Genomic DNA, 26703 nt, shown 5'->3' with positions numbered 1-26703 from the left:
GCCCTTCGAGGTGTCCAATATCACCTGATAATGGACTCTGCTGCGCATCGGACGTTTCACGCCTCCGCATCGTCCATTATCAGGTGATATTGGACACCTCTTCGGGCATTATCCCTTACTTAAACAGATGTGTTTTGAGATGTGATTTCAAATGGGGAATTTGGGGTGGTAATAAGTTCCAGAGATGGGGAGCAGAGTGGCTGAATGCTCTACTCCCCATGTTGGTCAGATGGGCAGAGGGGACAGACAGGTGTATGGAGGAAGAGGATCTGAGGGAGCGGGAGTTAGTGGGACCCTGGAGGAGATCAAATATATGTTAGAGGGTATGGGAAGGACTGAAGATGTATTTCTTCATTTTATTTCAAATTATACTGTATTAATAGTCTTTCTAGTTACATTAAGACTACATTTATTAAAGCAGAGTGCTCTGGATATCATTTCTGTAATGTTCCATATCCTGTCAAAACATTGGCCTACATTAAATGTCACTCCAAGCTTTTGATAAAACTTGAGGACCCTGTCTAAAATAGTAAACTCTGCAAGGCTAGGATGTGGCAGCACATAACAGGTGTAGGAAAACCCGGAGGGCAGACCAGACTCTATTGACCAGACCGGCTGGTCAATAGAGGGCGCCAGGGATGTTTTGGGATAAATTTACTTCATGCTCGACATCTGGGGCGCTAGAAAAATCGCCCATCGAAACGCCTACCAACCTGCTGGCGATAGGTGAATTGCTGACCGTTGCTTACAAGAAACACATATTTAGCCAATCAGCGTCCTCAAAAATTATTCCTAAAGGGCGCTGAAATAATCGCCCTAAGCAAAGAGTTAAGAGTATAGAAGTGATTTTGCAACTGTAGGGCCTACTTTACGTTATTGAAAATGAATGACTCTGGACCGGACTTTAGCCGTTCTCAAATTCTGTCAGATATCCTCTCCAAAATCCTTTTGAGAGGAGAACTTTAGTGGAGAAAAAAACAAAAAAAGAGTTTGGCCCAGATCAACCTGACATTAAAATTACACAACAGGCGAGCGAAAAGGGTAGAGCTAAATCATACACGAGAGGTTTCTCCAACGATAAGCTACAACAGAAAGGCCTGGCTAGCTGGATGCAGTCATGTCAATGCCTTATTTTGCTTCCCGTGCTTGCTTTTTATAACATTAGGAACAGATACAGCATGGACTGTTACAGGGGTGTAGTGAGGTCCGCAAGACCACACGGAGCCAACATCTTGCCACACCTGAAGAGTGATTCAATCACATCAGACAAACCTAATCAGCCCTTGTGACACCCTCAGTATGCTGATTACCCACCAAACGCCGATGCAAAGGAACCATAGAATTGGGGGGGACCTCCCCAATCTACCTAATCAGCCCTCCTGCTAGCTTGCAAGCTTCAAAGGGCCTGATTTAGACAACACGTCTCCAGCGACCATTTGCTATCCGTTTCGGCGGCGATTTGAACAAAGAACATACCTTGATCAGAACTTTTGAGGAAAGTTCTTGAGACTTCACCTTTACCACAAGAGTACAAGGTGGAGAATTATGAGAGGGATATTTGTGTTATGTTTGTTACTTTGTTTTAATGTTGTGTTCACTGAAATCTTGATTCTAGTAACAACTCTTTCTTCCTGAAAGATAACCACGTAATTCTTGGTATCTACACGAAGCTATCATAATAAAACAATCATTCAACTATATTTTGTAACTGTACCAAGATGTCCAGAACAATATTTGAACCATCGAATGAACCAGCCAGAGATAAGATCACACCTTTGGTAGGTGTGAAGGAAGGAGGGGGGAGTTGAGAACCCAGCTTCCCCCAATCCACATCTGACCCCAGACGGGTCCTCTCTCGAACCGTATAAAGCCCTAAGATGACCATCAATCTCTGACTCCAGCGAAACCGACCATGGCATGAACGCCATCAGGATTGGCGTTCCAAAGGACGTCGCCAAGCTTCTCCTGAGATTCAACTTCATAGTGAACGCGTCACTATCTGGACGTTTCAACAGAAGAACCAAAAACGCAATTCCAAATGCGACTTCACTGAGATCCCGCAGACTCAGTCACATGACCCAGCGCAGCCGCGCTTTGACTTCAGATTCTTCAAATGGACCTTTGGCGCAAACCGCCCTCAACATCATTGATCAACCCCTGATCAAACGTAACTATGGCTAACGCTCTTTCCTCCTCGACATGGCATTGGCGTGAGCTCTGTTTATGATTTGTAAGGATGTAATCATTGACTGTACAATTTCTGTCTTTCTTTAAGTTAGACCATTTCATTCTGTTCATTGAAACCAATCTCTCATATCAAACCCATAATCCAACTTGTTCATAAGATCTGTTTACCTTACTTGAATAAATTCATTGTAAAGATATTTTGACGTGCGTGTTCACTGATGTTACGATTGGCTCTACACTTAGAACGAATTCATTCCTAAAGATGAGACTGATTATTACATATTAAACATAGGATTCCCTAATGTCCTAAACCAATATTAGGGTGGTGCCCCGAAACTTGATGATAAATTAAGTATTTCTATCATTAAACGAGCAAACCCCGCTACAGGGGTTAAGGACATTAAACATGTATCTGAGAAAACAAAACAAGTGCACAAAGGCACACATGGAGAATACAATAAAGCTAGCCATGCTAGGCAGAGACAATATCGTTATGCAACTGGACGAAGGTCACCGGATTGGGGTGAGGAAACACAACGAAGAAGTGGAAGAACAGGCACGTTCTACCAAAGTTAATTGATTGTGTTAAATTAATCTCTAAATCCTTAATATTTAGTTTTACAGTAATAGTTGTGTTGTGTTTTCTAATAATACCAGGGAGAGTGGCTCAAGTACCCAGATGTCCGTGGATTTCAATATTTATGAACTGATTGTAATGATATTTATAGTCCACATATGTGGACATTTGCCTATAGCTGTGTGCATTAATTAAATAATTACTATTTCACAGAGAACTTGTATCATGCAGTTTGTGTTCAATTGTATTAGAATGGTTACTGAATTGACTGAATATTTCACAGCCCCACCTAGAATAATTTTCACCAGCCGCCACTGGGGCAGACACCAACACAAAAGAGAAAAACTGGTGATGAAACTGAAAATGAAGAGGAGACAAAGAAAAAGAAAAGACTGTTCAACGAAAATTGTGGCTAATGAAATTGCTGAGTGGCTAGTAACTTTGGAAAACCACTAGCCACAGTGGCTGGTGAGCAAACAAGCGCTGCATGTCAGGTGTAACTACAAGCATTAACTAACTTGTAAATTCATGTGTAACTTTCACCTGCACATTTACGGCTGCGCTGCTTATTAAATTCAGGCGCTTCCTAAACGGGTGACCAATCAAGAATAACGCGTTAAAACCACGTGTATATATGTGACCCAATCGGCGTTCCATAGTGACGGGGCCGCGTCAAGCAAGGCGCAAAGAACAACGACTTTGCATGCAAGTCGGCGGTAATTACATGTGGTCGACAGAGGGGCGCACTGGGCATTCCAGCGTTTTCCGAATGTCGAATATGAAACTCATTATGCAAGAACTTGTCTATTGCATTCAGTTCATATATCAATTACAATTTGTTAATGCTTACAGTAAAGAATATATTGTGCTTAGTAAAGTTATGCATTGTGCTTATTAAAGTTCTGTCTTATGATCTGAGAAGTGTGCTCAGGCTTAAACATGGTGTCTCACACAGGGTGTGGGAAGCAGGATGTTCTTTGTGTCTCTATCTCTTCATTTTCAGAAACAACCTTGAAACTGGGTGGAGATGGCACCCGAGCAGGTGGGACGCGTAGGCAAGAACAACTCCCTGATGCACGAGAGAACAAGCTCAACCCTTTTTTGATACTTGTGTTTCAAAACTTTCAATTGCATTGTATATGATATGCTGGGGCAAGGAAAGATAGCCAGTTGGACTTCGTGAACCAGCCCAAACTCTGTTGCGGGTAGGGAAACTTAAACAACCCCAGAGCTCTGTACTTGTTGATTTCCAACTGCTGCATTAAAGCTGATATTATCGGACCTCTGTGACTCCAGACCACTCTTTCTAGAACACAGATTTGTGTCATTGAATACTATCATTACATATTGGAATAGACACAAATAATTTCAATCCTTCAACAGACAGTTGTGTATGTTATGTGAAAACTTCAATAAATGTCAGTAAAGTCTTGGGAACGTCGGTCGAACATGTTTCACCGTGTGAAACATGTTCAGGACTTCGCTGTTTCTAAGGGCCCTGTTTTGAGCGTTCATGCCTGTAGACTTCGTCTACTCTCCGAAAGTCTGCCTTTCTACAAGTTAGCACACGATTTTGTTGCTCATACCTTACTGAGATCTTTCACATGATTCAGATTTTAATATCCTGTGTAGGCTAACTTGAACATTCCAACAGAACAATATTTTTTAACTGCAAGCACAACCACATGATCTTTAAGGCTTAATAGCGATTCATTATTTTCAACAATTTAAATAATAAGCGGACTACATTATCATGTAGTCCGCATGATAATGCAAACAAAGGATACACACGTTCAGATTGTTCAAAATGCACCAAACATCGCTGTTTCGTCTGTTTTATTGGTGCCACACTGCAGTCTCTGTGACCCGGTTTACGGGATGCAGTGAGGAAGAGGGAGAGAAGGGGGGCACCCATCTTCACTACCCAGTGGGAGAGACAGGCGCTATCTTGCGCGGTAACGGCTTAACTTCGATTCCAGACGCTGTGAGAAAGGGGAAGAGGAGGTACGCAATGATCCTTGCTACCAAATGCAGGTAGGCTCCAGCATGTCCTGAGTTGAATATTTAGTAAATTGAAGATGTTGCCATATGGCTAATGGCTATGCGACAAACACAAAAACTTAAAATAAGGTGATTCCCAATATAATTTAAATTAGAGATGTGTTGTGTGTGAGGCTTGAAGTTATATACTTTCATATACATACTCAGGCTACTCCAAATGTTATATGCTTGGAATAGATTAAGTAAAAATATACGAATTCGTGAGCGACTAATTGACCATGAATTTAAAATAACACGATGTGCCATCAAAACATGATGTGACCATCCAGGGCAAGTTTTAGAGGGTTTAGAAGAGACGTATTCACCCGTTCGAGAGAAACACAGTTTATCAGCAAATGTGCTGTCCAGGGTGCTGAAACCAGTGACACGCAGTCACTATATATTCTGTTTATTCTGTTTATTGCGATACCCTTTAGCCCTATAAGGGCTAATCTTCCAGGGTTCGAACAATTAACAAATACACACATGTATGACATATATATACAGATGACAGATCAAAGAAACATAGTCATACATAATCATCACATAAAATATACAGTTTTAAAAAATTCCCATAACTATGAATATAGTTTGCGAACAAATGGTGATTTGTTCAAATGGTGATGGTGATTTGACAGAGATCTGATGTTTGGTGGTAGGGTGTTCCAAAGATTAGCGGCACGGTAAAAAAAAAAAAGGTTCTCTTTTTGGAGTTTGTTTTTGGCTTAGGTAGTTTGAAACTGTAGGAATTGGATAATTTAGTTGAATATGTGTGGGTTGAATTGATGGGAACGATGTGGTATATATATGATATATCAACTTTGAAATTATTTTGCGTTCTGTATTCTGCAGATACCTCAATGATTTTCATTCTGTATAGGTCTAAATGACAGGTTAGCTACCTCGGCTGAATTGTGTCAACATTACTTATGAGTTGCACACTTGTATCTATGCTTTACTCGCAATTGTGTGCTGAAAGTTATATATGTTCCTTACACTTGATAGGGCTTTATTGGACTATATTTAGGCACATATTAGTAGGTATACCATTTGAAGAGAAATTACTTCATGTCATGTAATCTCTCCTACAGGAAGGACATAATTGAAAGAGGGATGCTAAGTTGATGGATATACCCAATAAAAACTTGGATGCGCAGTCTTCTTGGTTGGCTGAGATGACCTGATTCTGCAGTCAGTACCTCTGACACAATGTGGAATATGATTTGTCTGAGTGCAATCGGTATTTTATATTTTCCAATTCTATTGTTCGAGGCGTTCGTGTCTCCCAGTGACAAGTATGAGAGGTCGTTGGTGCCGCGGGCGGCGTCCCGCATGGTGGCCAGGATGGACGGTGACGTAATCATCGGTGCCCTCTTCTCAGTCCACCACCAGCCCTCGGCCGAGAAAGTTGCGGAAAGAAAATGTGGCGAAGTCCGGGAGCAATACGGAATTCAAAGAGTGGAGGCGATGTTCCATGCATTGGATCGGATCAACTCTGACCCCAACCTGTTACCCAACATCACTTTGGGCTGCGAGATCAGAGACTCTTGCTGGCACTCATCAGTGGCTCTGGAGCAAAGCATCGAGTTCATAAGAGACTCTCTCATCTCCATCCGTGATGAGAAGGACGGCTCCAGGTGGTGTATTGAAGGAGTGCCTTCCAGCCAGCCCCCCCCAACAAAGAAACCCATAGCAGGGGTCATTGGGCCTGGGTCAAGTTCAGTGGCCATTCAAGTTCAAAACTTACTGCAACTTTTCAACATCCCTCAGATTGCATACTCTGCAACGAGCATCGATCTGAGTGACAAAACCTTGTTTAAGTATTTTCTTAGAGTTGTGCCCTCTGACACCCTTCAGGCCAGGGCCATTTTAGACATTGTCAAACGCTACAACTGGACCTACGTATCAGCTGTCCACACAGAGGGTAAGGCCCTGTTGGGTATCATGAATGCATGCATCTGGGAAAAATGGCATCTCCATTGGGGCGTCTTTCCTCTATTGTGACTCCAACTTCCATTTTGGACATTTGCAAGAATAATCCAGTTTTAAACCATGAGCCAAGTATTTAATCTCCCAGAGCAAGAAGCACAATATAAGATTTTACATGAGGTCAAAATGGATGATTTCCTGTTGCCAAATATCTAATCTTGTTTACTTGGTTACCTATTAATACAACCAGTAGACATCCAAAAAGTCAAATAGTTGAACAGTAATATTATGTAAAATGCAATTTTTCTTATCTGATTCAAAATACAGCTGCTTCAAATGCTTCAGAAAAAAAATCTGCAATAATCTTTAAAGAAGTGATGCCAGTGACAGGTTTCCAGTTGTCAAAATGCCTGTCAAGTTGACCTTCTGTAAATGGCTCCAGAATGAGGTCATGGAGACTATAAGCTCATGGAGTCTGTCCCCGACTGATGAATGATAAAGTAATGACAAGCTGGATTGATTTTGGCCTGTGCATTTTTGGACTCAATTCAGTTCGGATTCAATGGCATCCTGTTAGGGCTGTAACAGTATAGGTTTTTCATTCATGCGTTTCAGTTTCTCATTTAGAAGATATATGGTTTTCTAACTTGGAGTCCAGATTGGGGACTGGATTATACAATAATTAACATTCCTGTTCCAGTGGAGACCCTGGGATGACATCAGGTACATAGCTGTCTGATTTCCATGCTGTGTCCTCATCAGAACCCCTTGCTCCCTTAGCAGTGGGAGTCAGCAATGTGTTTAAGATGAGGTGATAAAAATCCAATTACGCCTGTTACGAGTCAGGTGGCTGAGCGGTTAGGGAATTGGGCTAGTAATCCGAAGGTTGCTGGTTCGATTCTGGCTGTGCAATATGACGTTGTGTCCTTGGGCAAGGCACTTCAGCCTACTTGCCTCGGGGGAATGTCCCTGTACTCACTGTAAGTCGCTCTGGATAAGAGCGTCTGCTAAATGACTAAAGGTAATTGTAATGTAAATGTTACACCTCCATTACTTACCACAACGATGAAAATGGTTGTTCAAGTTCAAGTCTTTTATTGTCAGATGCACAGAACAACACAAGGTCAGACTGGGCACTGAAATTCTTGGGACAAAACAACGCAAATACATATAACATATAAGTATTTAGTTTAACATAGATTACATCTATGATAAGCGAAAATATAATAAACCTCCTAAATATACAAAATAATATACAATATACAGTACAGTATAATAAACCTCTAATACATATAATAACCTATACTAACCTTATAAACCTATACCAACCTAGAGACAGTGGGGTACAATTAGTGCAAAAGTGCAATATTGCTGATAGAGCAACCAGTAGCTGAAAGTGACAGTGTGTAAAGTGGCTAGAGAGTAGTGTATCAATGTCCATATCAATGTCCATTCAGAAGCCTGATGGCCCTTGGAAAGAAAATGTTGGTATTGCCTGCCAGAAGGCAACGGGGTAAAAAAAACTGAAGGATGGGTGTTAACAGCTTCTTAGAATCCTGTCTGCTTTCCTGAGGCATCGTGTGTGGTTGGTGTCTTGTATGGCTGGGAGCTTCCTGCCAATGATGAACTCAGCAGACCTGACCACACTATGTAGGGCCTTGCGGTCCCTGTCTGTGCAGCTCCCATACCACACTGTGATGCAACCAGTCAGTATGCTCTCTATAGTGCATCTGTAAAAGTTAGTGAGGAGGACTGAGTCCATGCCAAACGTCTTCAGTCTCCTCAGGAAGAAGAGGCGTTTCCGGACCGCTTTGACCACCTTGTCCGTGTGAGCAGACCAGGTGAGGTCCTTGCTGATGTTCACCCCGAGGAACCTGAAGCAGCTGACCTTTTCCACTTTGGATCCGTTGTTGTGTAGGGATGCATGCTCCTCCTCCTGCCGCCTCCTATAGTCCACAATTAATGGTTGTGTCGTCAGCAAACTTAACAAGGAGGTTGGAACTGCGCGTTGCCGCACAGTCATGAGTGAACAAGGATAACAGGAAAGGGCTGAGCACACAGCCCTGGGTGGTGCCTGTGTTGGTGATCAGTGTGGATGAGGTGCGGTCACCGATTCTCACCACCTGTGGCCTTCCCGTCAGGAAGTTGAAGATCCACTCGCATAGGGAGGTGCTTAGTCTTAGGTCCACAAGCTTGGAGACGAGTCTGGAGGGGATGATGGTATTGAATGTTGAGCTGTAGTCAATGATCAGCATCCTCACATATGTATTCCCTTGTCCAGGTGGGAGAGAGCGGTGTGCATTGAGCTTGATGAAGCTGTTCTATGCTTTTCAACAGTTACTACTCATACAGCAAATAATATCAAGTTACAGGTCCTATTAGGTAATATGATGTCAGGTTACAGGTCACATTACCATTTAAGAAATAGCAGTGGGCCTCAGCAATGTGTTTAGGATGAAGTGATAAAAATCAATAACATTTACCATTTAAGTAAGAAGTAAGTAAGTGTTCAGTGAACGTGTATTCATCATATGATTGTCAAGTGGATACAGACAAAACAAACACCATGACGACCAGATCATCCTTTTCTTCTGTTCTCAGGGAACTACGGCGAGAGCGGGATGGAAGCCTTCAAAGAGCTGGCTTCCCAGGAGGGCCTGTGCATCGCCCACTCTGACAAGATCTACAGCAACGCTGGGGAGAAGCACTTTGACCGTCTGCTGAGGAAGCTGAGGGAACGCCTGCCCAAAGCCAGGGTGGTGGTGTGCTTCTGCGAGGGCATGACTGTGCGAGGGCTACTCATGGCCATGAGACGCCTTGGCGTAGTGGGGGAATTTCTCCTCATCGGAAGGTAGGTCGGTACTGCTCAGTGTTTAGAGCAAGCCACTGCAGATCAAAAGGTCCAAGGTTCAAATCCCCGTCGTGTGTTGCTTTCTATAAAAGATAAATAAATGCATTATGAATAGGGCCATGCCAGCAAATATACTCAGAGTGTGAGTAAAACTATGGGTTGGTTCCAGCAATTGGCTTAGACCATGTGTGGAACAAACACATTATTCTACTTTCTGAAAATGCACTTTTACACCTCTGCACATTGGTGTAATTTACATAGTCATTTACATAGTTTACTGCATTATCCTATGCAGTACATTGCTAGAAGACACATAACTGTCTTTCTAGTCATGTGTTTCTGTAGCTTACTTTGAAATGAGAGTGTTGATGGTGACAACCATGGTTCACAATTAGGGGACTTTTTTCCCAGGCATGCGATCAGGCACACTGCAATTCACACAGAATGAACTGGGATCATTATCCTGGCAGGAGTGGAGATCCTCTGAAAGCAGAAGATGCTTTGAGTCAGGTTCAGTCATGAATAATGCATCTACAGCGAGTTCCCTCTCTCCCTGTCAGAATGTGGCACGGGGTACCATGGAACAACACCTCCAGCGCAGGCTAGAGGAAGGATGAGTGCTGAGCATCAAAGCTGCTGTGAATGGCTAGATGTTCACGAGCTGTAGCGCTCTACAGAGTACCAAGCTCATGCATAGTCCTGGGATGAGTGGAAAAGAAGAAGTAACGGCTTAAAAAGACACAAAGTTCCCCCTGAGTCCTAGATTCAAACAGCTCATTATAAATAGCTGAATACATCAGACAGAAACCAAGGTGGTTTGGAGGGAAAATCTGGGTAGACTATCTGTTCACTCACCCCTCCAAAGAATTTATTTGAGACATTTTCAAAAGCAGACATGTAAAATGCAACTCAAGAGTTCAGGCTGCCTTCGACTGTAAAGTCTCTGCAGAGGATAAAGAGGACATTGATTCGTTGCGGTTGTTTCTTTCTGGGTCAAGGAGACTACTGGAACATTTTTAGAGCAATGCATTTGCGGCACAGGGAAGGTGGGCTGGTGGACTGGGCCTGTCAGAAGACCAGAGGAGCTGGCCATCCATCCTTTGATCTGAGGGGGAGGAAACTGATGTCGCACAAGATGAACCTCGTTTGTCTCCCCTAAAATAACGAACAACAAATTTATCAGACTCTGACAGGATTGCAACAATTGTTGGTGGATGATGTTGTGTGCTGGTTTAAATGTGTGGCAGCAAACAGATTGAACAAGTCTGTGACTTCGTAGGATTGATCCATAGTCCATTTCACGGATGTGTCGACTCAATCTCTTTCTTTGCCTGTTTGGAATTTGACATGACTTGAATGATACATTCAAGTCATAGCTCAGCTTTGCATAGCATAGCTCAGCTTTGCAGTGGTCAGATATTTGGTCTGTGGTGGTACAGTTTGATGCTAGGATAGGTTTGTATGATCACATCTATGTGCTTGCGTCAGTCCAGCAGGGTTCTGGCAGACAGTTTGGTTAGGGGGAGTATAGTGCTGTGAAACAGATGGCGGAAGGCTGCTAATGTTGCCATGCCAGAGTGGGAGAGCCTGAGCTGGCCCAGTCTTGTGTTGTGAGTTTGTCATAAACTTGTGATACGTCAGGCATGTGGTGAAAATGCGTTGCTTTTGGTAAAGCATCTCTGTGCAGTTTGAACATCCCTTCATAACAACGTAATTACGCAAGTATACAATGTTTTTTTGTAACGACAGTGCGCTTACACAGCTGCAAGACATGTGTCAAGCGTTGGGGAGCAGACATGGCTCCATGCTAACCCTCCTACCCTTCCACTCCACCCCCTTCCCCCTCTACCCCCGGTCCACCCCCCAGTGACGGTTGGGCGGACAGAGACGAGGTGGTGGAGGGCTATGAGCAGGAGGCCGTGGGCGGCATCACCGTCAAGCTGCAGTCCGAGGAGGTCACCTCCTTCGACAACTACTTCCTGCAGCTGCGTCTGGACACTAACACCAGGAACCCCTGGTTCCCTGAGTTCTGGCAGCATCGCTTCCAGTGCCGGATCCCAGGTCACCCGCAGGAAAACGAGAACTACTATCGAAACTGCTCAGGTAGATATGATCATGTTACTGTAAAGGCCGCCTGTCTGTCTATCTGTGAAAGTGATGCTGAGAACAAAGCCAATTTCCTGTGTCAGTAAGACGGTTTTTGTAGAATAGAGAGTAGGGTAGCACTTTATTGATCCCCTGGTTGAAACTGCAAAGGCTGTCATTATTGTCAGCTCATGCCAGTTGTCAATAACATTTGAATGATAAGGTACAACGTTTGTTTAAATGTTACATCCTCAAATGGCTGAAATCTTCAAGAAACTGAAAACTTATAATAGGTTTGACCTCTACAAGTTGGGACATGCTATGCATCTATCCATACAATATATTAATATTTTCTTTGTTTTACTTTATTTCTAAAACATTCTCCCTGCCGACAAAAGCTGATCTAGGTAAAAATTGAATCCTTTTTCACATCGGCCAACACAGAAAGGATGAAAACAAACACATTAGACTCTTTATCACGTGAAAAAATGCTCAATAAGCATATTTTCAAACCAAAAGAAAACCTTTTTTCCACTTTTCACATTTTATTCCTTTTCAAAAATATATTTACGTTTTGAAAACTTATGAGCTACTTCTGAGTCATATTGTGGTTTTTAAAATATCCTGTATTTAAATAAATTATGTTAAATTAATTGTAAGATAAACGTAAATATAAAAGTATGCATGCAACAGTGCACAAATCATTTTAGCCATTTATTTTGTGTTAATTTAAACTCTTAAGTTCTTTAAAATACAAGGTATTTGCATGGAATTATGTTTCAGTTATTACATCAACCTTCCCAATTGATTTGATCTTATTTTGGATCTGTGGATTTGCTTGAGTGAAAGACATGCCCTTTTCCTTGCCTCATTCACATATCTCAAGCATTTCAATATTTTCCACGCTATTTTCTAAACTTACAAACCTATAAGTGGTACCATGTTTAAAACTGATCCGTTGTGATAATCAGCGATAGTGTTATAGCTTGCTGTTCTGTCACTTTTATTGTCCCTCTGTGTAGAGCTTCGAGATGGTGAGTGTACTCCTCTGAATGACCCTCAGTAATAAAACACCTCACTTTGGCAATATAGATAGAGGTCAAATGATTTGTTAACACCTCATCACACTTTGTGACCTAAACTCTTAAATACTGGACCTAAAACTGTCACTGAAACTGAACTACCCTGATATCCAGGGGGATTATAGAGAAAAAGAGGGAGGCATTCAGGACGCCTCAGCTAGGAAAGGGCCCAGGAACATCTTGGGGGGAGGGATGCCTGAAATGACTTTCAGGCCCTAAATTCCTGCCACCACCCCCTGCTGATATCATCTGAAAATCTAAAGGGTGGCAGATTTCAGATGTCAGTTGACCTCTAATATATGCAGCTATTGGGATGTTTTTATGCATTGCGCGTGAGAGCACAATTGACTGGTTTTTGTGTGTACTGTGTTCTCACACCTTCAAGACCTTCAGACTGCTGTATAATAACATAGCCCAATAACAACTGAAGCACAAACTGCCCACTGGCTTCTCTCTATACAAACTGCATGTTGGCCCGGTAGTCTAAGCCACTCGCTCAAGTTTTACACGTCCTCACAGTTTTCTCCAATTTCTTTTTTCACGGTTGGGTTTTGATTACTCTATGTTTCTGCCATCAGCACCACACGCGTTCACCAGATTAAACTAAATGATGAACTCTATCGTGAACAACACTCATTAGTAGTCTTCTACATGCTAGTACAATTTATCTACAAGCAAGACGGGGTCGAACCCAAGGAGTAATACAACTATGTCACTCCTCACTGGTGTCTGCGGGTATATGATCTCACACATGGAGAATGCGCACATTGCCTGCGGCTAGCCCACTGGATTGATTAGTAGTGTGTTAATTTGCACTGGTGTCAGATGTTGCCCTTTTTGGTTAATACTAACACATGAGCGAATTAAAGTATGTAATATTTCTACCAAAGCCCTTCAAATATAAAACACACACGTTGATAGTGTAACAAATTGTTGATTGTGTTGCTTGATAGATTTTGGTTTGTTGACATATTTATAATAGCTTCATTTGTATTTACAGTGTTCACGCTTCCTGCTTCTAGCTTGCATACAACTGAATTGATAGGGTGTCCTTGGACATTAGTGTTAAGAATGCAAGTGTCATAAGAATTGTTTCTATCACAGATATTCTTATAAAAGTGTAAGCTGAGTTGTAAATTAAACATCCTGATTTTATTAGCACGCCAAGAACGTGGTTAGGTGCCAAGTGAGGATACAAACAGAGGGAGGTCTGAATAAATTAGATGATTGAGCTTGTTTTCTCTCTTAATTAGTTATACAAATCTGCATAATGTTTAACATTGAAGGCTGAACTGAAAATGCAGAAATGGCCCGCTGATCCCTGTGAACGAGCATTCTTTTGAAGCTACACTCTTGTGCTGTCTGCCCTTTGATGCTCTCTCCCACAGAACCGAGGAACTCCTCTTGCCTAAAGCTTAACAATGTGTCTTTGGAAACCCTATCATTCCTTTGTAATAAGCTGGTTACATCATGCTACAGACAGACAGCTGACAAACTCAGACACTGTAATTTTCCTCTTCTCGAGCAACAGTTAGTGATGACCTGATTGCGTATTTTCATTGTGTAATGCTTGCATAACGCTTGTAGCGCTGTAACTGCTTAAACCAGCACTCTCACTTATGGATCACTCCTTAATGAATGTCCTCGCTCCTTATTTTGATTCTGTGTTTTTTTCTTTGTATTGACAGGTTATGAAAATCTGGAGGATAACTACGTTCAAGACAGCAAGATGGGTTTTGTCATCAATGCCATCTATGCCATGGCCCACGGCCTTCATGACATGCACAAACACCTGTGTCCTGGTCACGTGGGCCTCTGTGAAGCCATGGACCCCATAGACGGCAGCCAGCTGTTGGACTTCCTGTTAAGGACGTCCTTCGCCGGAGTGTCTGGGGAAGACGTGTGGTTCGACGAGAACGGAGACACCCCTGGAAGGTACGTATATGAAGCACAGAAGCATGAAAGTATGAAGCACTGCATTTTGGGCTATAAATAGTTCAACTTACAGTAAAAGCAAACTGTGAGTCAGACAAACCTCTAGAACTGGATGATAACCACAACCTCTGTGACAAGGACCCAACCTGTGTCCCTCTCCCAACTCTCAGGTATGAGATCATGAACCTGCAGTATGTGGAGCCTGGCATGTACGACTACATCAACGTGGGCTCATGGCATGAGGGGCTCCTCAGCATCGATGACTACATGATCCAGATGAACCGCAGTGAGATGGTCCGCTCCGTCTGCAGTGAGCCCTGCTCCAAGGGAGAGATCAAGGTAGCACAGAAGCTATGACTGTCCCTCTGGCAGATTTCAGGTTTATTTTGCCATTTGCAACAAGTCCAAGTTCGGGCGCACTGAAATTCTTGGTCCTGCTCCTCTTGCTGGCATAGCAGTGTGTTAATTTCCGAATAATTTAGATCTCAACTATTTCGTGATAGTCAGAGTTATTGGCATGGCTTGAAAGACATCTTGCATTTCTAAAAGAATGTTACATTAGAATTAGAGAACGTATCATGTTATGGATACTAACTCTGTTCAAAGTGTGATTGTGTAATCCATCGTGTTTCCTGCTGTGTGGTACAGGTGATCAGGAAGGGGGAGGTGAGCTGCTGCTGGATCTGCACGGCCTGCAAGGACAACGAGTACGTCCTGGATGAGTTCACCTGCAAGGTCTGCGACCTTGGCTGGTGGCCTAAAGACGAACTGGAAGGTACAGTTGACCCCAGTGAAGACACCTGCTGTAGAACAGGGCTGGAGGTTTCAACTCATAGGCTTTCACTCCAACACCAGTTGTGGCTAACCTGACTCTGCTTGTTAACCATCTATTTCCTGAACTTATTTGTAAATGATGTTATGAGGTGTGATAAATTAGGGTGGGAGTAAAAAGCTGCTGTACATGATAGCTCTCCAGGATCTGCTGTAGATAAAATCTGAGAACGTGTGGCTTCGAATGCGTGGATGCTTGTCGGATGACCCGATTGGTCACCTTGGTCGTTCATGTTGGAGTTCAAGCATAAAAGAGGCTTTATCCTGCCTGAGGAATTTTGTTACTGCAAGCCCTCTCCTTCTAACTTGTCTATCCTGCTGTGGTGTTACAGCAGTGTCTCGTTAACCTGGGGTGCCCCATTTTCAAAGGTTTCCCATGACACCTGAGCCCCATTCATCATCTCTACCCCTGATCCGACAGGCCACAATGGCTTCTACTGTGGCCTACTTTCACATGCACCCTGCGTCGTTCACACTTTCGACACTTTCAACACTTTCTTCAGAAGATTTCCTGTTTCCATCATTTTATCTGTTACATAAAGAACAGATAAAAGACATCAATTATAAGATAAAACAGCAAACAAATCTGGAAATTATGACCAATTTTTTTGAATCTTAAAACTACAGTTAAAAAAATCTACTGTCATGATTTTGTTAATAACTGTAATAGTTAATAATGACACTAGGTTAAGGACAGTCCAATGAAGGAATATTCAGTGTTGACAGTTTGCAGATACATTGGGGTTGATTCCTGTACAAGTTTTGATCTACAGTGATTTACTTAGTCCTGCTGCAGTGGCCTCAGTCTCCCCTGGCTGTGCTCTGTATCTCTGCCCCCCCCTCCTCCTCCCCCCTCAAGACACAGTGTATTTATAGTTGAGCTGAAAACCTACTTTAAGACTTGGACACACAAGAAATGTATGCGTATGTCACAGGCTTCAGTAAAGAAGAAGGCAAACAATCATGGCATTTTTAATTCCTCCCCAAATGTGCCGATTCTGTAATGATTCTGCAGCCAAAGAAAGATACAATTTTAAAACGACCATGAATCCTTTAGCGTATTTAATGGAAGTCATTTCAAAAACATTAACAACGTAAAAACTTACAGGAGATGTCTGTGCCTCTCAGGTTGTGAACCCATCCAACTGCGCTATCTGGAGTGGGGAAACCCAGAATCCATAGTCCAGGTGGTGTTCTCCTGCTTGGGCATCCTGGTCACGTCCTTTGTCACCTTTATCTTCGTCCTGTACCGCGACACGCCTGTGGTGAAGTCCTCCAGCCGGGAGCTGTGCTACATCATCCTGGCGGGCATCTTCCTGGGCTATATCTGCCCCTTCACGCTGATTGCCCGACCCACCGTGTTCTCCTGCTACCTGCAGCGCCTCCTGGTGGGCCTCTCGGCCGCCATGTGCTACTCCGCGCTGGTCACCAAGACCAACCGCATCGCCCGCATCCTGGCCGGCAGCAAGAAGAAGATCTGCACCCGGAAGCCCAGGTCTGTCTGTCTGTTGACACAGACTGTCAATCTTTACGTCTAGCTGTTTATAGAATCTGTCTAGCTGCCTGCCTGCCTGCCTGTCTGTCGGTATGTTTGTTTGATTGTCGGTTGGTCGGTCGGTTTGTCTATTTGTTTGTCTGTTTATATAGCCTGTCTGTCAGACTGCCTGGCTGTTTATATAGCCTGTCTATTTGTCTGCCTGTTTGTACAGCCTGTCTGCCTGTTTAAACAGGTTGTCTGTTTGTCTGTCCAAATGTCTGTCTATTCATCTACAGTTTCATTTTGTAATGAAAACTCTCTCTAGGTTCATGAGTGCGTGGGCCCAGGTGGTCATTGCCTCCATCCTGGTCAGTGTCCAGCTCACCCTGGAGGTCACCCTGATCATCCTGGAGCCCCCGGAGCCCATCAAGTCGTACCCCAGCATCCGTGAGGTCTTCCTCATCTGCAACACCAGTAACGTGGGCATGGTGGCTCCGCTGGGCTACAACGGCCTGCTGATCATGAGCTGCACCTACTACGCCTTCAAGACGCGTAACGTGCCCGCCAACTTCAATGAGGCCAAGTACATTGCCTTTACCATGTACACCACCTGCATCATCTGGCTGGCCTTCGTGCCTATCTACTTCGGCTCCAACTACAAGATCATCACCACCTCCTTCTCCGTCAGTCTGAGTGTCACGGTGGCGCTGGGCTGCATGTTCACGCCCAAGATGTACATCATCATCGCCAAGCCGGAGAGGAACGTCCGCAGCGCCTTCACCACCTCCGACGTGGTGCGCATGCACGTGGGCGACGGCAAGATCGCCTGCCGCAGCAACAGCCTTCTGAACATGTTCAAGAGGAAGAAGAACTCTGGCAACGCCAAGTGAGTTCGTGTGTTTCAGTTCTGCCCTGCTCCGGAGGCACCTTGGGGATGCTGGTTCAGGCTCGCTGTAATTCTCTCTCAGGGCACCTGTAGCAGACATGGCCTAGTGGAGGTTTAATTAAACGACGATGTGACATTTGATCTGTCGGTGGGACACAATTAAAACCAGCATCCTCAAGAGTACTAATGGATCGCAGAGGGGCTGAAGATACACTATGGAATTATACAGTAAATCACCTCATGCTAGCTATTTATTGTTTATTATTTATTTCTCTTAAATATTGATCTAAACATATCACTTTGTATCGACCTAGAGTTATATAGTTACCTTTTTTTTTACATGAACCAGAAATGCTGTTGTTGTCTCCACTTTTCTGAGTTCCTGTGAAATAACAGCCGTCTTTATTCTGTTCATAGTTCTAATGGAAAGTCTGTGTCATGGTCTGAACCAGGTTCAAGACATCCTCCAAAAGGGGATCACATGTGGCACAGACTGTCAGTGCATGTGAAGAGACAGGAGGCAGGTTCCAATCAGATGGCGGTCATCAAACCCTTAACTAATACCTACCATAACACAGCCCTGGACTTCTCAGACCTCAGCACCAAGACTCTGTACAATGTGGCTGAGGAGGATGAGAATGACCCAATCCGATACAACCCCCCTAGTCCTCCCATGATGGCTCACGGGCAGATGCCCGCTGGCGGGCCCATGAAAGAGGTGGACGAGGACGAGGTGGAGTTCTATACCCCAGAGCGCCTGCAGCAAAACAGCTTGGTCCAACAACACGTCATTACTCCCCTCCAGGGGGTGGGGGGACAGTACAACAGTGATGTTCCCCAGCTCAGTGATATGATCAGTCTGCCGGATTCTATGGTGGGAGGGGGCCGGCCGGTGTACCACCAGCCCCACCTCATCCAGCAGCACCAGGTGTTGCCCTTGGAGATGGACCCCTTTGATGAGGAGCCCATCTCCATTATGGATGAGGAAGAGGAGGAGGAGGAGCTGGAGGAGGAGCAGTTTGGTCTCCTCCACGGATACATGTACGACAATGCCCAGATTCATGACGAGGAGGAGTTGGTCCAGGTCAAACTGGCAATGGAGAACTCCTTGTCCCTGATGCCTCCTTCCCCATTTCGTGATTCGATGGGGACAGGGAACCCCTTTCCAAACTCCCCTGTGTCCGAGTCAATCTTGTGCACCCCTCAGAGTGTGACCTATGCTTCTGTAATCCTCAGAGACTACAAACAAAGTTCCTCAACTCTTTAAAAGGTGCACTGTATCCTGTACATATGGGGAATTACGTTTTGTATGTGATTACTTGTCTAATTAAGAAATGGAGTGAGCTGGTGACTAAATGACTTGATGAATTAGGATAAATTCTGTAACATCAGTGGGAGTGACTTTTAAAAACCCCATTGCAAATGTTGTAATATGTTTTAGAGAATACACCCATCACAAAGTACAGTATAGTTGTGTCATAAATTGCCCACTTGACGGCTGTCTAAAAATATGCTTTGAAGTTCATAGAATACTAGGAAGATGAATGCTAAGATGTGTCTGCATAATGCTTTCTGATTAGCAGTTATAGGATACAACAGAAAACTGTGTTTATATAACATATGTAGGAATTTAGGTATACACTGTTTAACTTGTAAATGAATAATTACTGTTTGTTAATGAGAAGAATGTGTTCTTTATTGATATTTCCAGAGTGATTTGTGCCAAAAAAAGTATTCAATTTAGGTGGCTTATTGTGAAGCAATAAAGCATTCATTGTCTTGTCAGATGAATACAGAATTGATGCATAGTTAAATCAAATATCGAATTACCATATTACAGGAAAAAAGTGCTGTATCAAGAATGTAGCCTGTCTTAGAGAATATGTTAAAGTGCCACATACCTGCCATTAAGATATTTATTTTTGTGTCTAATTTCTGTTTTCCAATCAATTAGATTTGTATGATACTTTTTATAATGAGTCCTCAAGCCTTTGTTAGTACGTGCTAAAGTGTACAGTATAGTTAATATTTAAAAAATGTCAAGGGTTTTGTGTGAATGTACATTCCAACTTTTGCTAGATGCATAAATAATCTGCTTGTAGCTTCTAAAGTGCTTGTTGGAGCTATGTACAGGATAATAACTTTGACCAACTAACGATGTACCAAGTAACGATTTACCATGTAACGATTACATACAGTAGTGAGACATCAATGGCTGTTAACATTAAAAGACAGGCTTTATATTAATATCAACATTTTTTATGCGTTTATGTACTGTCATAATAATTAATTGCCTTACACAGTTATGTAATCCTTTTAAATGTATTAAAATGTTTATGGGTTTGCTTGTGAATTATTAGACTTTGATTTAGCGTTATTACTTTGAGTGTGGTTAACTTGGCCAGTATAGAGAAATTATTTCTTCACATTAGAGATTCTTATTAGGAGTAGCTGAAAATACACAGACGGGATTCTACTTCAGAGTAGATATGGAAAGAGATGTTTTGAAAATGAAATATATTTTGGAATCAAGTATTATTATTGTTGTTTTCGACATGACAAAAATATCTACTTTAGAGGCAGTTATAGAGTGGAAATGGGACCTAGATAGCAAGGTTAGACTGGCCAGTGGAGTCTCCATCCCTGCCATCCTCTTTGCCAACAAATGCGACAGAAAGACACATAGTATAGAGCAAATTTGTGGTCACATTCTACAAAGAGCAAGGCTTTCTGGGCTACTTACAGACTTCAGCAAAGGTATGTATGTGTGTATTAGTACATTCTTTCACTTGTCTATAATTTGCTTTGCTTTGCATTGTAGCTACACATACTTTATAGTTATATAAAGCACTTCACATTTCACAGTCATGTAATTTTTTGACTAATCATACTATGCAGTTCATATAAAATGTTTGACAGAACATTAACAGAGATGATTGATGTTCAGGCTCAAACTATACTGTACCTTCACGTTTAACATAGGGGTCAGAGTGAATGTAGGGATCCAAATACAATTTTTTTTGGTTGTACAAACTTCAGACCAGTATCAAAAATGATGAGGCAGGTCCTCTCATGGTGGATGACATCATGCTGCTAAGTGACCAATCCTTGTCCAATGAAGAGCACCATGGGAACAAGATCAAAGTGAAGCAGGAGGCCATGGTTACTCAGCACCGAACTCCATGCTGTTAACTATGTGTAGACAAATTTTATGAAGCAGAGAGCCAGACTACAGCAGAGGTGTGTGTTTGTGCTCTGTGTGGAGCTCATGCACTGACAGATTAATCCTGTGTAATAGAATATTTCTCCAACTTTGTAAAGAGAAGCGTTGCAACAACCAGGGTACCAGCTTTTGCCGTGCAGTGCAGTATCGTCATCATGACAGATATAATTCTTCCTTACCAGTGCTTGTGTGGGTTGTTTCATAAACACCCCTGTGGAGAAGATTGAACTAATTTCCCTTGTTAATCCAGTGATACAGTCAACAGGCCAATATACAGAGCAGCGTGATACAGGGCATGCTGGGAGAAGGCTGTGACACTCTCTTACACCACAACCACTCCACAGATGACTTACTAGCAGTGCCGGTCCTAGCACATTTGGTGCACTAGGCTGCCTAGTGCACCAACCCTAACCCCCCCCCCCCCCCCCCCCCAATGGTCAACCACAACACGGACATATGACATGCCGCGGTTGGCGCCCTCTGCTGGTAGTGCATTTGAAACTCAAGGACAGTGGGAGGGTTCATTTAAATGGATGCACTTGGAAAATTGCCGACCCCCTCTTCATGCCACCCTAGGCGGCTGCTTATGTCGCCTATAGGAAGGATCGGAACTGCCTACTAGTCGTACACTATCTGTCCATGGAAATACTGAGGAACTGTTCTTTTATTTAAAAGAACAGTTTTACCTGTCTGTCATGTAAGTGTATATCTCTACAAAGCTTCTGACTGGATGAGAAAATAGATTTTTTTCTTGTAGTGTTGTGGGTCTCGTGTAACTTGTGGATATAATCATCTCTGTCACCATAAAAACCAACACAAGGCACAGAGGTTGTCACATACACTATGAATGTGGTAAATGTTGATAGAATTGAACATGCAGAGTTAGACATGGCCCATTTTGGCGGGTGTTTGCTTGATGAAATATAGTGTCTGAGACTGCAGCATGCCACAACACCCTCTATGGGTCTGTGCAATCTTGATAGGGGATTAATTCCAATTGCAATCAATTTGGTTAAAATGACCAGATAAACCAGACAGTCCAGTGAAAGGTCACCACAGCACCTCCAACACAAATCAAGTCTGTGAATTCAGGAGTGTGACTGAAAGCATGGAGAACCGTGGGAGAGCTATGGCCCCCTCCATATCAGACAGGAACTGGACATGAGTCATTGTGGTCACAAAACAGGGAAGACAGAGTTACGATCACAGTTTCTAAGTGTTCGAGTGTTGATTTTCACGTGATTCATTCAAACTGTTTTGGAACACAACCCACTATATTTTTGTTCCATTAAGAAAGGATGAGAGAGGATTATGAAATAAAGACTTGTTCAGTGGTTCAGGTCGCGTACGTAAGTCCTGATAGTTGTTTGTTACCGTTTTTGCATTCAGTGAAAGTGAAACCTTGACCCTTATATTTGCTGACATTTTGTATATTAGTGGCTGGTTATTTTTACACACCCATCTGTTATTTGCTTTACTGTAGTTTTACTTTGCAGTGTCCTTGCTGTGTGTCTAGGGATCTGTTCTATATACCCGTGCTTACTGTGCCTCTATCCAGCTCCACTTGTCTAACATTGAGGTTCCTTCGATGAGTCCAAAAAGTCATGAGGTGATATTTCCTTGCAGGGAACCTTGAGAAAGCCCTAGTAGGCTACTTTTGAATAGTTGGTTGGTGTGTTTCTATCACTCAGGAGTGACGCAAGACACACTTACTGATTGTACTTTACCTTGTATGGTAGATTTGCCTGAGGGCATGTGAAGGAGTGGCAACAACTAAATCGGGATGTTATGTCCCAGATACACAAGACCTAGATTCTGAAGTCAAGCAGGGACGTTGCCTCCATTTGGTGTCGATCTGGACAAACACCAAAAACTCTCATCGATAACATAAATTATTACATTGAAGATTATACACTGTCCATCTGATAGCCTATTCTCATGTGAAAACGTCATCAATTCCATTACCCGACAACAGTGGAATACATGCTTATTATGTAGCCTATCATATTAAATATTAAAGATGTCTCCAATCTGTCCTCAAGGCCAATGTTGTATGAGAAGTAGGAAAAGTACTTGCCCAGACTATATTACAATATGAAAGATAAGGAAAAATTAAACAATAATAAAAAATAAGGACACAGTTTGCAGAGACAAGGTGTCTAACCCTTCGTATGATTCCAATAGATTTGTTAATTTTTCTACAAACACAGTCAATATGTTTACTCTTATTATTACTTAATGTTTACTTATTATTGTCAAGTGCAGAGATAACCGTATCAACAAGATAAAGTAAATATATGTTGAATGATTTTTAAGGAAACCATACTGGTGCTTGTAAAGAATTAAATTAGATTCTATATGAAACATAATCCTTTTTTGTACGATTTTTTCTAGTATTTTTTTAAAAACAAGGCAATACAGATATGGGTCTATAGTTGTTGAAACAACATGTGTTTTCAGCTTTAAACAAAGAAATAACTTTGGAAATGTTTTAATCTTCTGGCACAACACCTGTTTTCAAAGACAAGGTGAAGATGTGAACAAGTGGCTGCAGTATTGACTGTTTCACCTGTTTGACAAGAAATCCACTGGATTCCCATGACAAGCTGGAAAATTGTCAGCTAAATCCTGACCAATGTTTACAAAGAATTCATTACATTTTTTAGCGATATCAACCGGTTTGTCAAGACAATTGTCACCATCCAAAAAGACTGAAGGAAGTTCATTGGTAGTCTTTTCTCTTTGCAGCACCTGATTTATTACTTTCCACTTATTTTTTATATCATTTGAACACTTCAGAAATGTTTAGCTGAAATATTTCTTTTTTGCAGATCTAATTGTATGGGTATAATTATTTCTACAGGATTTATATGCACCGTGAGTAAGAGGAGTAGGAGTTGAATGACATTTTCTGTACAGCTTTTATTTTTTCTTCAGTAGCTTAAGTAAATATATTGTAAACCAGGGCTTGCTAACTTGACAGTTTTTCTGGGTGGAACTACACATTGTAAAACATTCATTGAAACTAAGGTTTATAACTTTCATAAACTTCTGATATGCCAAATCAGCGTTGTTTTCCATTTAAGTCTTCCCATGAAATATTGGTAAGAATATCTTTAAATTTTGAAATATTTGATTTGCTCATAATTATTTTCTGCATCATTTTCTTAGTATGTTTAGCTATCTTAATTTAGATTACAGAGTAGTGAAAAATGGGAAAATGATCAGACAAGTCGGAATACAAGACTCCAGATTTGGTTCCTTCACTCAGAGAATTGGTTAAGATGTTATCAATCAAAGTCACTGAATTTTCTGTAACTCGTGTTGCTTTATGAATAAGAGGGAAAAAGTAACTAGAATAAAGAATATTAAGAAAATCTCCCGTAGGAGTATGTAGATTTTTTTGAAGGTTTATATTAAAATCGCCTAAAATGTAACAAAGTTTATCCTCATAGTCTATCAAGTCAAGAGATCAGCCCAGGCTGTCATTGAAAACTTTGATTACAGAGAGTTACCAACAATAACATTCTTTCCACCAGAGAGCTCCAAAAAAACAGATTCCACCTCATACCTCTCTGACTTCAAAGTGAGATCATCCCTAATTTTGAAATCATAGTCACTATGAATAAACAAAGATACTCCACCGCCAGGTCTATTACCTCTCACATGATGAACTGAGTTGTATTTTGGTATTTTAAAGAAGTCTCTTGAGTCCTCAGTAAGCCATGTTTCTGACAGGGCAATAACTGAAAAATCCTGCTTCAGTAAGGATAAATAATGAATTAATTTGTCATAATTGCTAGGCAGACTCTTATATTTAGGTGAAAAGTAGAGAATGTATTCTGCGGCAGAGAAACACATAAATAAACTACTTCTCTTCAAAAAATGTTGGTCCTCCAGAAACGTTTTGTTAGGATTGCCACAGGATCACAGTCACACATCTCAGCTGGTCCTTTGTTTCAGAAACTGCAGATTCTTACTATTTATGATATTAATATTTCTTTAACTTGCATTTTTATGTATGAGATACTTTTAGGGGATGGAAATATTCCTGACCATTTCAAGACCTACTTCAAAGTAAATTGCTGTTTTGTAAGAGTTGTATGTATTATTGTTAATTTCTTTCTTGTTTTTGCCGTTATAGTTGTTTCACTTAGCATTCCCATCGCTTAGGAAATACCACAGGGGTATAATCCAACATCCCTGAACAAACACAAGTCGAGCTTACTTTCACATGCACACACATGCACTCACACACACTCAACGCAATTATATAATTTTCTTTTCTTTTGTTGTCTATTTTATGCATATTTCATTTTCTGTTTGTCATTTTGTAAAATATTTTAATATTATATAGGTGGAGGCTTCAAATAAGCTCAGTTGGCTTTTTGCCTCTTCCTGCACAGTGATATTCATTTATCTCTATTATGTTTGTTTATTTTGTAATTGTATTGCTTGAATTGTGCAAAAAAGAAAAGAAAAAAAAGATGGTATACCAAGCCCTAATGTAACTCTCCATGGTGCTGAACTAATTTTAAATCGACTCACTTCAGTAAGACATTAACAATCCCTCAACATCACAGAGTTCAGATCGGCCTTGCGAGGCATATGGGATAAGTATTTCTCACAGAGATGTTCCGACGTGAAGTCGTGATTTGCAATCTAAAAGCGTGCACAGCCCTCTGTGGTCAGACTTGTGATGCAGTGATTATTCATTCATAAAGCCGGTGTTTGTGTTGGACAACCGCTGGTCTTCGAGGTATGACCAAGACGAAAATTGCGATGGCAAGAACTCACGGAAAACCCTGAGAAAGGGTTGAGGGGGCTACAAAACAACCAATAGGCAGCCTGCCTTCTACAAAGGAATTCAAATCTCCTTTAATAATTGCATAGTAATATTTATTTACAAAATCGAGTCATTGAAATATATAGATATTGTCTTGGAGTTTTTGAGACACCTAAAGTGAGAGAATAGATAGATTGGTAAATGGTTCCCTCTCGTGTCTACATTTTGTGTAGAAGATGTGTAGGCAGAGACACCTAGTGGAGAATGCGGGGAAATAGGCGTACTTTTGAGTAACTGTCCTGTAGTTAAATGTACCTAATACACATGGAATAGTGCCGTCTAGCATGTGTATAGACAAGGATAGCCTAACCTGTCACCTGTGTTGTCGATGGCTCAAAAGAAAAAAGGAAGTGACCAGAGCTTGCCGTAAAGCAGTATCTCTGGTCGTACAATGTGTATGACGTCATTGACATTTTAAAAGGCTTTTTAGAACAGAAAGGCAACGTTAAAAAAATCTAACACCTTGCAGTGTATCTTTTTTTGCCTCCCCTTTCGAATTCAGAATTCAAATTACTAGACCAAAAAATATCGTGAGAAAAGTGGATTTTGAGGGGTATAGCTCCATAGACCTCAATTCATTCTGCACTCGCTCGTTAGTGCCCTCATATGGAACTAGAGTGGAACTGCAACCAGTTCAGAACCCGGAAGTCTCCCGAGTGACAGTTTTCCCTATATTAGACATTTTCTGCATGCTACTCCCTTTCTGCAGTTCATTGCGTTTCCGTGTTTAGCCACTAGCTCGGTTTTTCCTGTC

The 26703-nt window shown here is 41.9% G+C and overlaps 1 protein-coding gene across 1 annotated transcript; it reads left to right on the top strand.

Moving 5' to 3' along the window:
* Positions 1 to 6013: 6013 nt before the first annotated feature.
* On the top strand, positions 6014 to 19147 carry grm1b (glutamate receptor, metabotropic 1b). Its single transcript, XM_067242787.1, has 9 exons — positions 6014 to 6728; positions 9335 to 9584; positions 11452 to 11687; positions 14440 to 14686; positions 14857 to 15025; positions 15335 to 15461; positions 16646 to 17012; positions 17320 to 17880; positions 18298 to 19147. The coding sequence occupies exons 1-9, from the start codon at positions 6014 to 6016 to the stop codon at positions 19145 to 19147; spliced, it is 3522 nt and encodes a 1173-aa protein (XP_067098888.1).
* The last annotated feature ends 7556 nt before the right edge of the window (positions 19148 to 26703 follow it).

Source organism: Osmerus mordax, chromosome 9 (genome assembly GCF_038355195.1).
Source record: "Osmerus mordax isolate fOsmMor3 chromosome 9, fOsmMor3.pri, whole genome shotgun sequence".
Lineage (NCBI taxonomy): Eukaryota > Metazoa > Chordata > Actinopteri > Osmeriformes > Osmeridae > Osmerus > Osmerus mordax.
The sequence above is the reverse complement of the archived record's forward strand: the minus strand, read 5'-3'. Positions and strand labels throughout refer to the sequence as shown.